The sequence below is a fragment of the Oncorhynchus tshawytscha genome, linkage group LG02 (assembly GCF_018296145.1).
Source record: "Oncorhynchus tshawytscha isolate Ot180627B linkage group LG02, Otsh_v2.0, whole genome shotgun sequence".
In the NCBI taxonomy this organism is placed as follows: Eukaryota; Metazoa; Chordata; class Actinopteri; order Salmoniformes; family Salmonidae; genus Oncorhynchus; species Oncorhynchus tshawytscha.
Genome location: NC_056430.1, coordinates 24,644,194 through 24,657,338, shown reverse-complemented (window position 1 = coordinate 24,657,338; position 13,145 = coordinate 24,644,194). Strand labels below are relative to the sequence as shown.

At 42.2% G+C, this 13,145-nt stretch overlaps 1 protein-coding gene across 5 annotated transcripts in view; it reads right to left on the bottom strand.

Moving 5' to 3' along the window:
* The window catches only part of cadpsa (Ca2+-dependent activator protein for secretion a), a 139,341-nt gene that overhangs the window by 57,078 nt on the left and 69,118 nt on the right, over positions 1-13,145 (bottom strand). For all 5 annotated transcript variants that reach the window (XM_024380273.2, XM_024380288.2, XM_024380294.2 and 2 more), the window contains exons 11-12: positions 10,197-10,305; positions 6,772-6,984 (exon numbers count right to left, since the gene is read on the bottom strand). In XM_024380273.2, coding sequence (XP_024236041.1) covers positions 6,772-6,984; positions 10,197-10,305 — 322 coding nt within the window. The remainder of the gene's footprint in view (positions 1-6,771; positions 6,985-10,196; positions 10,306-13,145) is intronic.

Here is a 13,145-nt window from a genome sequence, read left to right as displayed (position 1 = left end):
GAGTAGTACATTCCTGGGGAAAATCTCAATACCCAACAACACTACGATCTGTCTCAGTCTTAACAACAGGGAACAGAAAACAGTCTCAGTTTTCAGCAATAATTGGGATAACTTGGTAAATTGGGATAACTTGGTAAATTGGGATAACCCTGGAAAATTGGGATAACCCTGGTAAATTGGGATAACTTGGTAAATTGGGATAACTTGGTAAATTGGGATAACTTGGTAAATTGGGATAACCCTGGTAAATTGGGATAACTTGGTAAATTGGGATAACTTGGTAAATTGGGATAACTTGGTAAATTGGGATAACCCTGGTAAATGTTCTTGTCAGGCATCCAAAGAAAGAAAAGGCAAACAGATATGTACATTGTAAAAGTGGTAGTAATGTTAGAGCAAGTTTTAATCCAAGGTCCGTCTGTAAGTAGTGGAGAAGACTGGAGTAGCATATGACAGAGGGAATTGCATGACAACAAGAACTACTTGTTAGCATTCAGAATACTCCAGGTACATATTTACCAGCTCATATTTAGTAGCAAGAAGAACTAAAGAGAGAAAGGCAGAAATTGAGCCCTCTTCAGTAAAGCATGAATATTCCACTGTAAATAACACCTGTGAACAGATTTGGACTGTATAACTGTATAATGTCTATCAAGTGTGTGGCCCAATTGCATTGGTTTTGAATATATTATATATATATATATATATATATAAATATAAACTCAGCAAAAAAATAAATGTCCCTTTTTCAGGATCCTGTCTTCAAAGATTATTTATAAAAATCCAAATAACTTCACAGATCTTCATTGTAAAGGGTTTAAACACTGTTTCCCATGCTTGTTAAATGAGCCATAAACAATTAATGAACATGTACCTGTCGGACGGTCGTTAAGACACTAAAAGCTTACAGACGGTAGGCAATTAAGGTCACAGTTATGAAAACTTAGGACACTAAGAGGGCTTTCTACTGACTCTGAACAACACCAAAAGAAAGATGCCCAGGGTCCCTGCTCATCTGTGTGAATGTGCCTTAGGCATGCTGCAAGGAGGCATGAGGACTGTAGATGTGGCCAGGGCAATAAATTGCAATGTCAGTACTGTGAGAAGCACAAGACAGCGCTACAGGGAGACAGGACGGACAGCTGATCATCCTCGCAGTGGCAGACCACGTGTAACAACACCTGCACAGGGTTGGTACATCCAAACATCATACCTGCGGGACAGATACAGGATGGCAACAACAACTGCCCGAGTTACACCAGGAATGCACAATCCCTCCATCAGTGCTCAGACTGTCCGCAATAGGCTGAGAGAGGCTGCACTGAGGGCTTGTGGGCCTGTTGTATGGCAGGTCCTCACCAGACATCACCGGAAACAACGTCTCCTATGGGCACAAACCCACCATTGCTGGACCAAACAGGACTGGCAAAACTGACGAGTCGCAGTTTTGTCTCACCATGTGTGATGGTCGGATTCGCGTTTATCGTTGAAGGAATGAGCGTTACACCGAGGTCTGTACTCTGGGGCGGGATTGGTTTGGATGTGGAGGGTCCGTCATGGTCTGGGGCAGTGTGTCACAGCATCATCGGACTGTGCTTGTTGTCATTGGAGGCAATCTCAACGCTGTGCGTTACAGGGAAGATATCCTCCTCCCTCATGTTGTACCCTTCCTGCAGGCTCATCCTGACATGACACTCCAGCGGGGCAATGCCACCAGCCATACTGCTCGTTCCAGCCATACTGCTCGTTCCAGCCATACTGCTCATTCTATGCGTGATTTCCTGCAAAACAGGAATGTCAGAGTTCTGCCATGACCAGCGAAGAGCCCGGATCTCAATTGAGCACGTTTACGACCTGTTGGATCGGAGGGTGAGGGCTAGGGCCATTCCCCCCAGAAATGTCCAGGAACTTGCAGGCGGCTTGGTGGAATAGTGGGGTAACATCTCACAGCAAGAACTGGCAAATCTGGTGCAGTCATTGAGGAGGAGATGCACTGCAGTACTTAATGCAGCTGGTCGCCACATCAGATACTGACTGTTACTTTTGATTTGGACCCCCCTTTGTTCAAGGACACATTATTCCATTTATGTTAGTCATATGTCTGTGGAACTTATTCAGTTTGTCTCAGTTGTTGAATCTTCTTATGTTCATACAAATATTTACACACGTTAAGTTTGCTGAAAACAAACGCAGTTGACAGCGAGAGGACGTTTCTTTTTATGCTGAGTTGATACACACACACACACACACACTATTTTCTAGAATTTGTAGAATAATAGTGAAGACATCAAAACTATGAAATAACACATATGGAATCATGTAGCAACCAAAAAAGTGTTAAACAAACCAAAATATATTTTATATTTGAGATTCTTCAAATAGCCACCCTTTGCTTTGATGACAGCTTTGCACACTCTTGGCAAGCTCTCAACCAGCTTCACCTGGATCGCTTTTCCAACAGTGTTGAAGGTGTTCCCACATATGCTGAGCACTTTTCCTTCACTCTGCGGTCCGACTCATCCCAAACGATCTAAATTTGGTTGTGCACTCCATCACTCTCCTTCATGGTAAAATAGCCCTTACACAGCCTGGAGGTGGATTTGGTCATTGTCCTGTTAAAAAACTAATGATAGTCCCACTAAGCCCAAACCAGATGGGATGGCGTATCGCTGCAGAATGCTGTGGTAGCCATGCTGGTTAAGTGTGCCTTGAATCCTAAATGAATCACAGACAGCGTCACCAGCAAAGCACCCCCACACCATCACACCTCCATGCTTTTACGGTGGGAAATAAACATGCGGAATTCATCCTCAGAGATATGACTGTTGGAACCAAAAATCTCCAATTTGGACTCCAGACCAAAGGATAAATGTCTACCGGTCTAATGTCTATTGCTTGTGTTTCTTGGCCCAAGCAAGTCTCTTCTTATTATTGGTGTCCTTTAGATCATGGTCGAATTGCTGCAAAGAAACCATTAAGGCCTGATTCACACAGTCTCCTCTGAACAGTTGATGTTGAGACGTGTCTGTTAATTGAATTCTGTGAAGCATTTATTTGGCATGCAATTTCTGAGGCTGGTAACTCTAATGAACTTATCCACTGCAGCAGAAGTAACTCTGGGTTTTCCATTCCTGTGGCGGTCCTCATGAGAGTCAGTTGCATCATAGCGCTTGAGGGTTTATGCGACTGCACTTGAAGAAACTTTCAAAGTTCCTGACATTTTCCGTATTGACTGACCTTAATGTCTTAAAGTAATAATAGATTGTTGTTTCTCTTTGCTTATTTGAGCTGTTCTTGCCATAATATGGACTTGGTCTTTTATCAAATATGGCTATCTTAAACACATTAAGAAAGAAAGAAATTCCACAAATTATAACTTTTAACAAGGCACACCTGTTAATTGAAATGCATTCCAGGTGACTACCTCATAAAACTGGTTGAGAGAATGCCAAAAGTGTTCTAAGCTGTCATCAAGGCAAAGGCAATTATCTCAAATATAAAATATATTTTGATCTGTTTAACACTTGTTTGGTTACTACATGTGTTATTTCATAGTTTTGATGTCTTCACTATTATTTTACAATGTAGAAATAATAAAAATAAAAACCCTTGAATGAGTAGGTGTTTTAAAACGTTTGACCGGTAGTGTATGTATATACACACTACAGTTCAAAAGTTTGGGGTCACTTAGAAATGTCCTTGTTTTTGAAAGAAAAGCACATTTTCGGGCCATTAAAATAACATTAAATTGATCAGAAATACAGTGTAGACACTTAATGTTGTAAATGACTACTGTAGCTGGAATGTTTTATTTTTTTAAATGGAATATCTACATAGTCGTATAGAGGCCTATGTCGATATTCCATTATATATTTTTTTTAATCTGCCGTTTCCAGCTACAATAGCCATTTACAACATTAACAATGTCTCCACTGTATTTCAGATCAATTTAATGTTATTTAAAGGACAACATTTTTTGCTTTTCTTTCTAAAACAAGGACATTACTAAGTGACCCCACACTTTTGAACGGTAGTGTGTGTGTGTGTGTATATATGTATATATATATATATATATATATATATATATATATATATATATAAAACTTTATTTAGCATACCAATAATATTATCTTAATTTGAAACCCAAAAACATATAGTAAGTGTTTTTTTTTAAATTTTTACCTTGTTTTTTCTCCCAACAGTTAGCCTTTGTGGTGTTACACTATACTGTGAACATATGCAGGTGTGAACTAGCAAGTAGTTATTTGGTAACATTTCACTGATTGCTTCCCAAAATAATTGTGCATAGACCACACTGTTTAATTCATGACATGTCACTTTTAACATGGTAATTACCAGTGGCTGAGAGGCACAGGGGCCTCCAGTAGTTGTCAAAAACAACCACTTCACTGAATTCACTTATATCCTCAATTCTACTGCAATTATGTGAAACATCACTGTAGTTTATGTTGTGAGTTTTAGCCTTGTTACTGAAGTAAACCCTTTGTCACTATATTGGTAATTAAAACTGTTAGAAAATATGATTTGATGATGGCAGTGATGTTTAGTATTATTGGTATTTGAAATATATGATTTGAAAATACAAGTTAGTGTTTGGATATGGACCTTATTCTAAGAGGGGTTCAATTAAGGTGCTGAGAGAGAGAGAGAACCAAAGAGAAGAGACGAGAAGAGAAGAGAAGAGAAGAGAAAGAGAGAGAGGCAAATATGCAGATAGTTTAACCAAAGCAAACCAAACAAAATCAGAGTTACATGCATCCTAGTCTGGTAAGGATGAAATTGAATCCTAAAGAATCAAACAGAATCAAAATAAATGTTTTCTAGAGTGGTCTAAGACAGAGATAAGATAAAGACTTGAATAGAGGGAGAGACTGAACAAAAGAAGAGGAGGAAGACAGGGAGAGCACATTGCTTTGGTCAGATAATCAGTGTGGATTATCTGAGGTGTGCCAGCAACAGGGAAGCACTTACCCTTGAATCCAGCTACGAGATAGCGGGGTAAGAAGGACCAAACCAGAGAGACTTAAAGACAGAGAGCAGACACAGAGATCTGACCTACAGCAGCTGGGCTAGGGACCGGGCACACACAAAGCAAGAGAGAGAGGCAGAGACAGAGACAGAGACCAAGACAGAGAGAAAGAAAGTGAGGGAAATAGCTCATAACACTGGTAAACAACTGATATAACGGGACACAGGGGAAGAGAAACAGTAATCAAAAAAGACGAAAGGCTCAACTAAAGAGATTAATATAGATATATAGTGAAACTAATAGATACAGATAGAGAAGAGAGCTCATGTGATAACAAATATGGAATAGGAGAGAGAGAGTGCTGATGAAAAATAACATTTAGTGATGATAGTAGAACGAAGGGAAAAATAAAAAAGTTAGGGAGAAGTGTTCTCTCTCCTCCATATTGATGTAGACACTGCTCTGTGGTTGCTTCGGGTTACATTAAATACATTGTTACACACACACACATCCTTATGTAGAATAAGTACCCACCATAATGGCGCGTATCATCTATTTAAGTTATAATGCCCTCGACTTTGTCTCGGGCCTAACAACAACCATGCCAATATATCCTCCAAACACCGGCTTCGAGGGCATTATCACTTTTATACAACGGGTTACCGACATATTTAAATAATGATAGACATAATTATTTATTTGTTTACTATATTTTGATTAATTTATTCATACTATTTCATTCTTCCACGAGATACAGCCCGGACACAAATTTAAGGTTGCTACACAAGTGACTGGTCATTCGTTCGGTTGCCAGAAACATGACCCAGTCATTAAGTCATTTTGTTCTGTATCTATGGACGTGACCCAGTCATTCATTCGAAATGTTCCATTGCCATACTGGCTGGCAACATTCTTATCACTTGCTTGCTAGCTAGCCAACTATGGCTAACTTACAGTCATGTCATACAGTGCAGCCTGAATAACAGCAAAGTAGGTGCATTTGCGTTTGTTTAAGCTGTTTTCTAGTGACATTTTTTTGGATACATCCATAACAATGACCTAACAATTTCGCCTGGCATAGAAAATGTTGTCTCTCGTCAGGACACTGTTGTTCAGAGGAGCTAGCCAACAGCAAAGCAACACAATCACTTTAAACTGAAGCTGAAAAAGACTGCAAACCAGCTGCATTTAATTTAATTTTACCTGTTTTCTATTGGCATTTCTTTGTATATATCCATAAAAATTATGCCAGCTTATTCATGATTTCGACTGACAGAGAAAAGCCGTCTGCCTGTCTGTCTTGTCCCGACACGTTTATTACTATGGGACAGCTGGAGATGTTGCAAATGTCGGAGAGACAGACAGCAATGTTTATACAAATATCCGCTGTTGGAAACCAAATTCTAGTGAGACAGTGGATTGTGCAGTGAGAGTAAATATGCACTTCAACATCATAGCTTTAGCTGGTGGTAACCTGTGGAATAGACACCAGCTGGAATGCGATTTTAACCAATTGGCATCCAGGAAAAGACCCACCCATTGTAGAATATAAAATACACACTTGTGTCATGTGAAGAGAAAAAAATACAACAAAACAGGTCACCCCGAAAAGAAGTCCAATGAAATCTGTAGCTCGATAGATATAGAGTTAGGTTAGACATAACAGCAGTGTATATTGGGGTGGCAGTTTGCTGGGTACTGTAGTTCTTCGTGAAGCTGAAACAGTGAGAGCTACCGTGAGTGTGGTGGGCCTAGTGGGCACAACAGGGGCCGACACTTACAGAACTGAGAGATGGGTGCGTCTAGCTGGGGTGCAGAACCGGCTCTGTTGTTGAGTTTCTGAACCTGGGTGGGGGGGATGGGCTTGTGGGACTGGCCCGTGGCCCGGTACATGGCCTGGACCCACAGGATACGGTCCTGCTCGTCATCACTGGCAAAGATCACAGTGTCGCCCTCCTTCACTGCGTTGAAGAAGGTCCTCCCACCTTCCAGACCTAAGGAATAAATCACTGTTAGCAGTGTTTGTAGGGCTAGTGCTACTGGTACATACCAGTGCCATATATTTAGGCCATGGTAGTCATTTACATTTGAGGAATTTAGCAGACGGTTTTATCTAAAGCGACTTTATGCAAACTGGAAACAACACATATCCTGAGGCTGAATTTATTGTAGTTGGGGATTTTAAGAAAGCAAATCTGAGGAATAGGCTATCTGAGGAAATTCTATCAACATATTGACTGTCCTACTCGCACTACTAAGACTCTCGACCATTGCTATTCAAACTTCTGGGATGCTACAAGGCCCTCTCCCTGCCCTCCCTTCGGGCGAATCAGATCACGACGCCATCTTGCTCCTCCCATCCTATAGGCAGAAACTCAAACAGGAAGTGCCTGTGCTTTGTACTATTCAATGCTGGTCTGACCAATCAGAATCCACTCTTCAGGATTGTTTTGATCACGTGGACTGGGATATGTTCCGGATGGCTTGCAAAAATAATCTAGACGCATACACGGAAACGGTGACTGAGTTCATAAGGAAGTGAATAGGAGATGTAGTACCCACTGTGACTATTAAAACCTACCCTAACCAGAAACCATGGATAGATGGTAGCATTCACGTAAAACTGAAAGCGCGAACCACTGCATTTAATAATGGCAAGGCGACTGGTAATATGACAGAATATAAACGGTGTAGTTATTCAATCCGCAAGGCAATCAAATAAGCTAAACGTCAGTATAGAGATAAAGTAGAGTCGCAATTCAACGGCTCAGACACGAGACGTATGTGTTAGGGACTACAGACAATCATGGACTACTAAAGGAAAACCAGCCACGTCGCCAAGACCACATCTTGCTTCCGGACAGGCTAAACACATTCTTCGCACGCTTTGACGATAACACAGTGCCACTGACGCAGCCCGCTACCAAGGACTGTGGGCTCTCCTTCTCCGTGGCCGATGTGAGTAAAACATTTAAACGTGTTAACCCTCGCAAGGTTGCCGGTCTAGACGACACCCCTAGCTGTGTCCTCAAAGCATGTGCAGACCAGCTGGCTGGTGTGTTTTCGGGCATATTCAATCTCTTTCTATCCCAGTCTGCTGTCCCCACATGCTTCAGGATGGCCACCATTGCACCTGTAACTAATAAGGAAAAGGTAACTGAACTTAATGACTATAGCCCCATAGCACTCACCTGTCATCATGAATTGCTTTCAGAGACTAGTCAAGGATCATATCACCTCTACCTTACCTGCCACCTTAGACCCACTTCAATTTGCTTACCGCCCCAATATATCCACAGACTATGCAATCGTCATCACTCTGCACACTGACCTATCCCATCTGGACAGGAGGAAAACCTATGTAAGAATGCTGTTTATTGACTATAGTTCAGCATTCAACACCATAGTACCCTCCAAGCTCATCATTATGCTCTAGGCCCTGGGTCTGAACCCCGCCCTGTGCAACTGGGTCCTGGACTTCCTGATGGGCCGCCCCCAGGTTGTGAAGGTAGGAAACATCACCTCCACTCCGCTGATCCTCAACACTGGGGCCCCACAAGGCTGTGTACTCAGCTCCGTCCTGTACTCCCTGTTCACCCATGACTGCATGGCCAAGCACACCTCCAACTCAATCATCAAGTTTGCAGATGACACAACAGTAGTAGGCTTGATTACCAACAGCGACGAGACAGCCTACAGGGAGGAGGTGAGGGCTCTTGGAGTGTGGTGCCAGGAAAATAACCTCTCACTCGCCAAAGGAGATGATTGTGGACTTCAGGAAACAGCAGAGGGTGCACCCCCCTATCTACATCGACGGGACTGCAGTGGAGAAGGTGGAAAGCTTCAAGTTCCTTGGCGTACACATCACTGACAAACTGAAATGAACCACCCACACATAGAGTGTGGTGAAGAAGGCGCAACAGAGCCTCAGGAGGCAAAAGAAATTTGGCTTGTCACCTAAAACTACCCGCCCTCCAGAACACCTACAGCACCTGATGGCACAGGAAGGCCAAAAAGATCATCAAGGGCATCAACCACCTGAGCCACTTCCTGTTCACCTCGCTATCATCTAGAAGGCGAGGTCAGTACAGGTGCATCAAAGCTGGGGCCGAGAGACTGAAAATCAGCTTCTATCTCAAGGCCATCAGACTGTTAAACAGCCATCACTAGCACATTAGAGGCTGCTGCCTATAAGCAAAGACTAGGAATCACTGGGCCACTTTAAGGAATGGAACACTAGTCACTTTAATAATGTTTACATATCTGGCATTATTCATCTCATGTGAATATGCTGTTTTCTATACTATTCTACAGTATCTCATTCACTTAATAATGCTTACATACCTAGCATTACTCAACTCATATGCATATACTGTTCATTTTTCTATACTACTGTGTCAAGTCAGTTCTGCTCTGACAACGCTCGTCCATATGTATATAGTCTTAATTCATTCCTACTTAGATTTGGGTGTATGGGTATATGTTGTGTAATTTGTTAGATATTACTTGTTAGATATTACTGCACTGTCGGAGCTAGAAGCACAAGCATTTCGGCTACACCCGCAATAACATATATGTCACCAATAAAATTTGATTTGGTTAGTCTTCTCAGTTCTGACCTTTTGGCCTGACCTGACCCTGATCTTGCCTGCCATCCTGTACCCGCCTGACCCTGATCTTGCCTGCCATCCTGTACCCGCCTGACCCTGATTTGGATTACGACTCTTTACCTGCCTTAATTTACCATTTGCCTGTCCCTTGTACTATAATAAACTCTGAGACTCATACTGTCTGCCTTCTGTGTCTGCATCTGGGTCTTAGCCTGAGCCTTGATATAATCAGTTAACTCAAGCTAACGTTTTGTAATTTTAGTACACAATTTTTTGATTATCGTGATTAATTGCACTGTCTGAAAGTGGTCAGAAATAGACTAAAAACATCCAAAATACATAATCAAAAACAACAGTGACGTGAAAACAATTTGCCATTGAGGTTAAAGAAAGTGTCCTTTGTCAAATTAAATGATTTTTGCTAACCTTTACTTGGGACAAAATCAATCAATATTCTTGTAATGTGTGTTGTCTAAAAAAATCATAAATTACAGCTCAAATTCAGCAAATTCTGAATTAGCGATTCATTGTGATTAATCACAACAATCCATTGGTTAACCCGATTGCATTTGTTTATAGTTTGACAGGTGTGTTACCTGGCTGAGGGTCGGTGTAGTCTACAGTGTAGCCGTCCAGTGTGAGCAGCTCCACAGGCTCTGCCTTCTTCTCTCTGTAGCTGCACATGGCAAAGGTGTACTGGCTCACCTGCACCACAAAGAGAGGGGACAGAGGGCTACTATTAGTTACTGTACATTTTACTCATAGTACTACTCCAGCTGCCATTTACCTGGTACTTCTCACAATAATGCATAATACCAATGAGTACAGGGACCCCAAAAATGTAATAGAATTGGTAAACTGCTTAGTAATTACTATGTAACTACAATTGTATATCTCATCAGTTGTCCTTAACCCCATTGTGCTTCAACTCTCACAGATGACACATTTTCTCTAACCCAGGCATTGGACCAATTGTTCGTGATAACCAACCGGGATTAATGGGTTAATGAGCCAATCACCAGGCATAAATGGTGACCAGATTCTGGTCAAGATAGGCATATGGGAAAACAATCTGTGTCTGTGTGTGTATATGTATTAGTGAACGTGTGTGTGTGTATGTGTGTGTGTGTGTGTGTGTGTGTGAGATAGAGTATGGGAGGGGTAAGTGACAGCTGTGTTGCCCACTCTTGAACCTCTTGTCAGTAATGTGTGTGAGAGTGAGTGGGTATACAAGGATAATCACATTATAATTAGATGAATGAAGTGGCCAAGCCAGGGGAAGAGGGGCTGGTCGAAGCTTGGTTCATGGCTGGTGGAGAGACTGTCACAATGTACAGTGCCTTCAGAAAGTATTCATACCCCTTGACTTATTCCATATTCTGTTGTGTTACAGATGGAATTCTAAATGGATTTAAAAAAAACATCACCCATCTACATACAATAGCCCATAATGACAAAGTAAAAACATGTTTTTAGAAATGTTTGCAAATTTATTGAAAATGAAATACAGAAACATCTCATTTACATACAAGTAAGTATTCACATGTTAGATTCACCTTTGTCAGTGATTACACATGTGAGTCTTCTGGGTAAGTCTCTAAGAACTTTGCACACTCGGATTGTACAATATTTCCCCATGATTATTTTCAACATTCTTCAAGCTCTGTCAAATTGGTTGTTGATCATTACTAGACAGCCATTTTTAGGTCTCGCCATAGATTTTCAAGTAGATTTAAGTCAAAACTGTAACTCGGCCACTCAGGAACATTCACTGTCTTCTTGGTAAGCAACTCCATTGTCGATTGTGTAAGTGTAAGTAATAACGTTACCATGCTTGAAAGGATATTCAATATCTACTTTTTAAAAATGTTACCCATCTACCAATAGGTGCCCTTCTTTGTGAGGCATTGGAAAACCTCCCTGGTATTTGCGGTTAAATCTGTGTTTGAAATTCACTGCTCGAACTGAGGGACCTTACAGATAATTGTATGTGTGGGGTACATAGATGAGGTAGTCATTTAAAATGTAAAATAATGTTAAACGCACACAGAGTGAGTCCATGCAACTTATTATGTGAATACTTACTGACTCAATACATTTCAGCTTTTCATTTATTAGTACATTTGTAAGCATTTCTAAAAACATAATTCCACTTTGACATTATGGGGTATTGTGTGTAGGCCGGTGACCAAAAAAATCTACATTTAATAAAGGTTTAATTCAAGCTGTAACACAACAAAATGTGGAAAAAGTCAAGGGGTGTGAATACTTTCTGAAGACACTGTATGTTTCCATGAACAGCAACATGTGTGCTTTAAAAGTAACACACGTCGATGAGATAGAGAAGAGAGTGAGTATTTATGTTCTTGTGAGTGTACAGTATGCACCTATCCAGCGCTGATACAGTGATATTCTGGATTATTATGTTATTCTGCTACAGACAGGGACAGAGAGAGAGGTGGAGAGAGGGGATCAGAGAGTAAGGGGACGGGTGGTCAGGGTGCTGTTGCTGGGGCCGTTGCCAGGGCGGGGTTATGGCCCTGACTCTGTCACTCAGCGTGGACAGACGAGTGCAGGAGTGACACCCTGTCACAAGAGATGGGAGCCTGACTGCTAGGTGCCAGTCATGCCACGGCAACCCGCGGATCCCGGCCAATCCTGCACCATTGTCACCTCTGCTGCAAGTGGCAGCTCTCACTGGCTGCAGCCTGTCTCTGTGTGACAACAGAGATTCACTGTCAGGGGACTGATGAGGCCCCGGGTGGAGCTCGCTGGGCCACTACCCAGCTTCACGGTACCCACTTGCCTTCGGGACGTCACTGGGGCACATCAGAACTCCCCCTCTCCTTCCTACCCCCTCGCATGCCTCTCTCTCTCTCCTACCACTTCCCTGTTACGTTCCCTTGCCTGTTAAAGTTTGGGCCTGTCTGGGCTAGGCGAGATAGACACAGAGACAGACACAGAAACACAGAGACACAGAGCAGGAGGCAGAGAGAGACTATTGGCTCAGAGTTTGGCTGACCTGCTGTCAAACTGACCGTTAAATTATTTTAAAAGACTTGGCTCCCTGATTACCCTACATGCTTTGCTCTCATAACCTTGTTATCGTTGAGAGTCTATAAATTGGATTGTTTGATGGGTGGGGTGGGGCTGGGGGGCAGACCAGAGATGTGATCAATGTGGTTGTTTGTCAGGGAGGGGGTCACTGGGTATGAAGGTTGTCATAATCAACTGCTTAATAACTTTACACCAGAGCTAGTGCACAGCAACAGAGAGAGAGAGAGAGAGGGAGAGGGGGAGAGAAAGAGAGAGAGAAAAGAGCACGAGAGAGAGGGGAAGTGAACAGAGAGGGGAAAAAGAAAAGAGAGAGTGAAAGGAGGAGGGAGGGAGGGAGGGAGAAAGACTAAGAGTGCAGAGGGGAGCTGAGTGAGAGAGTGGCTGCTGCCAGCTGTGTTGGAGGGCAGCCTCCTGACTGCTGAATAATTAGACTTCACTTTGCATTATAAAAAATTGGTTTATGGCTCCAATCTGTTCTGTTGAGCAGG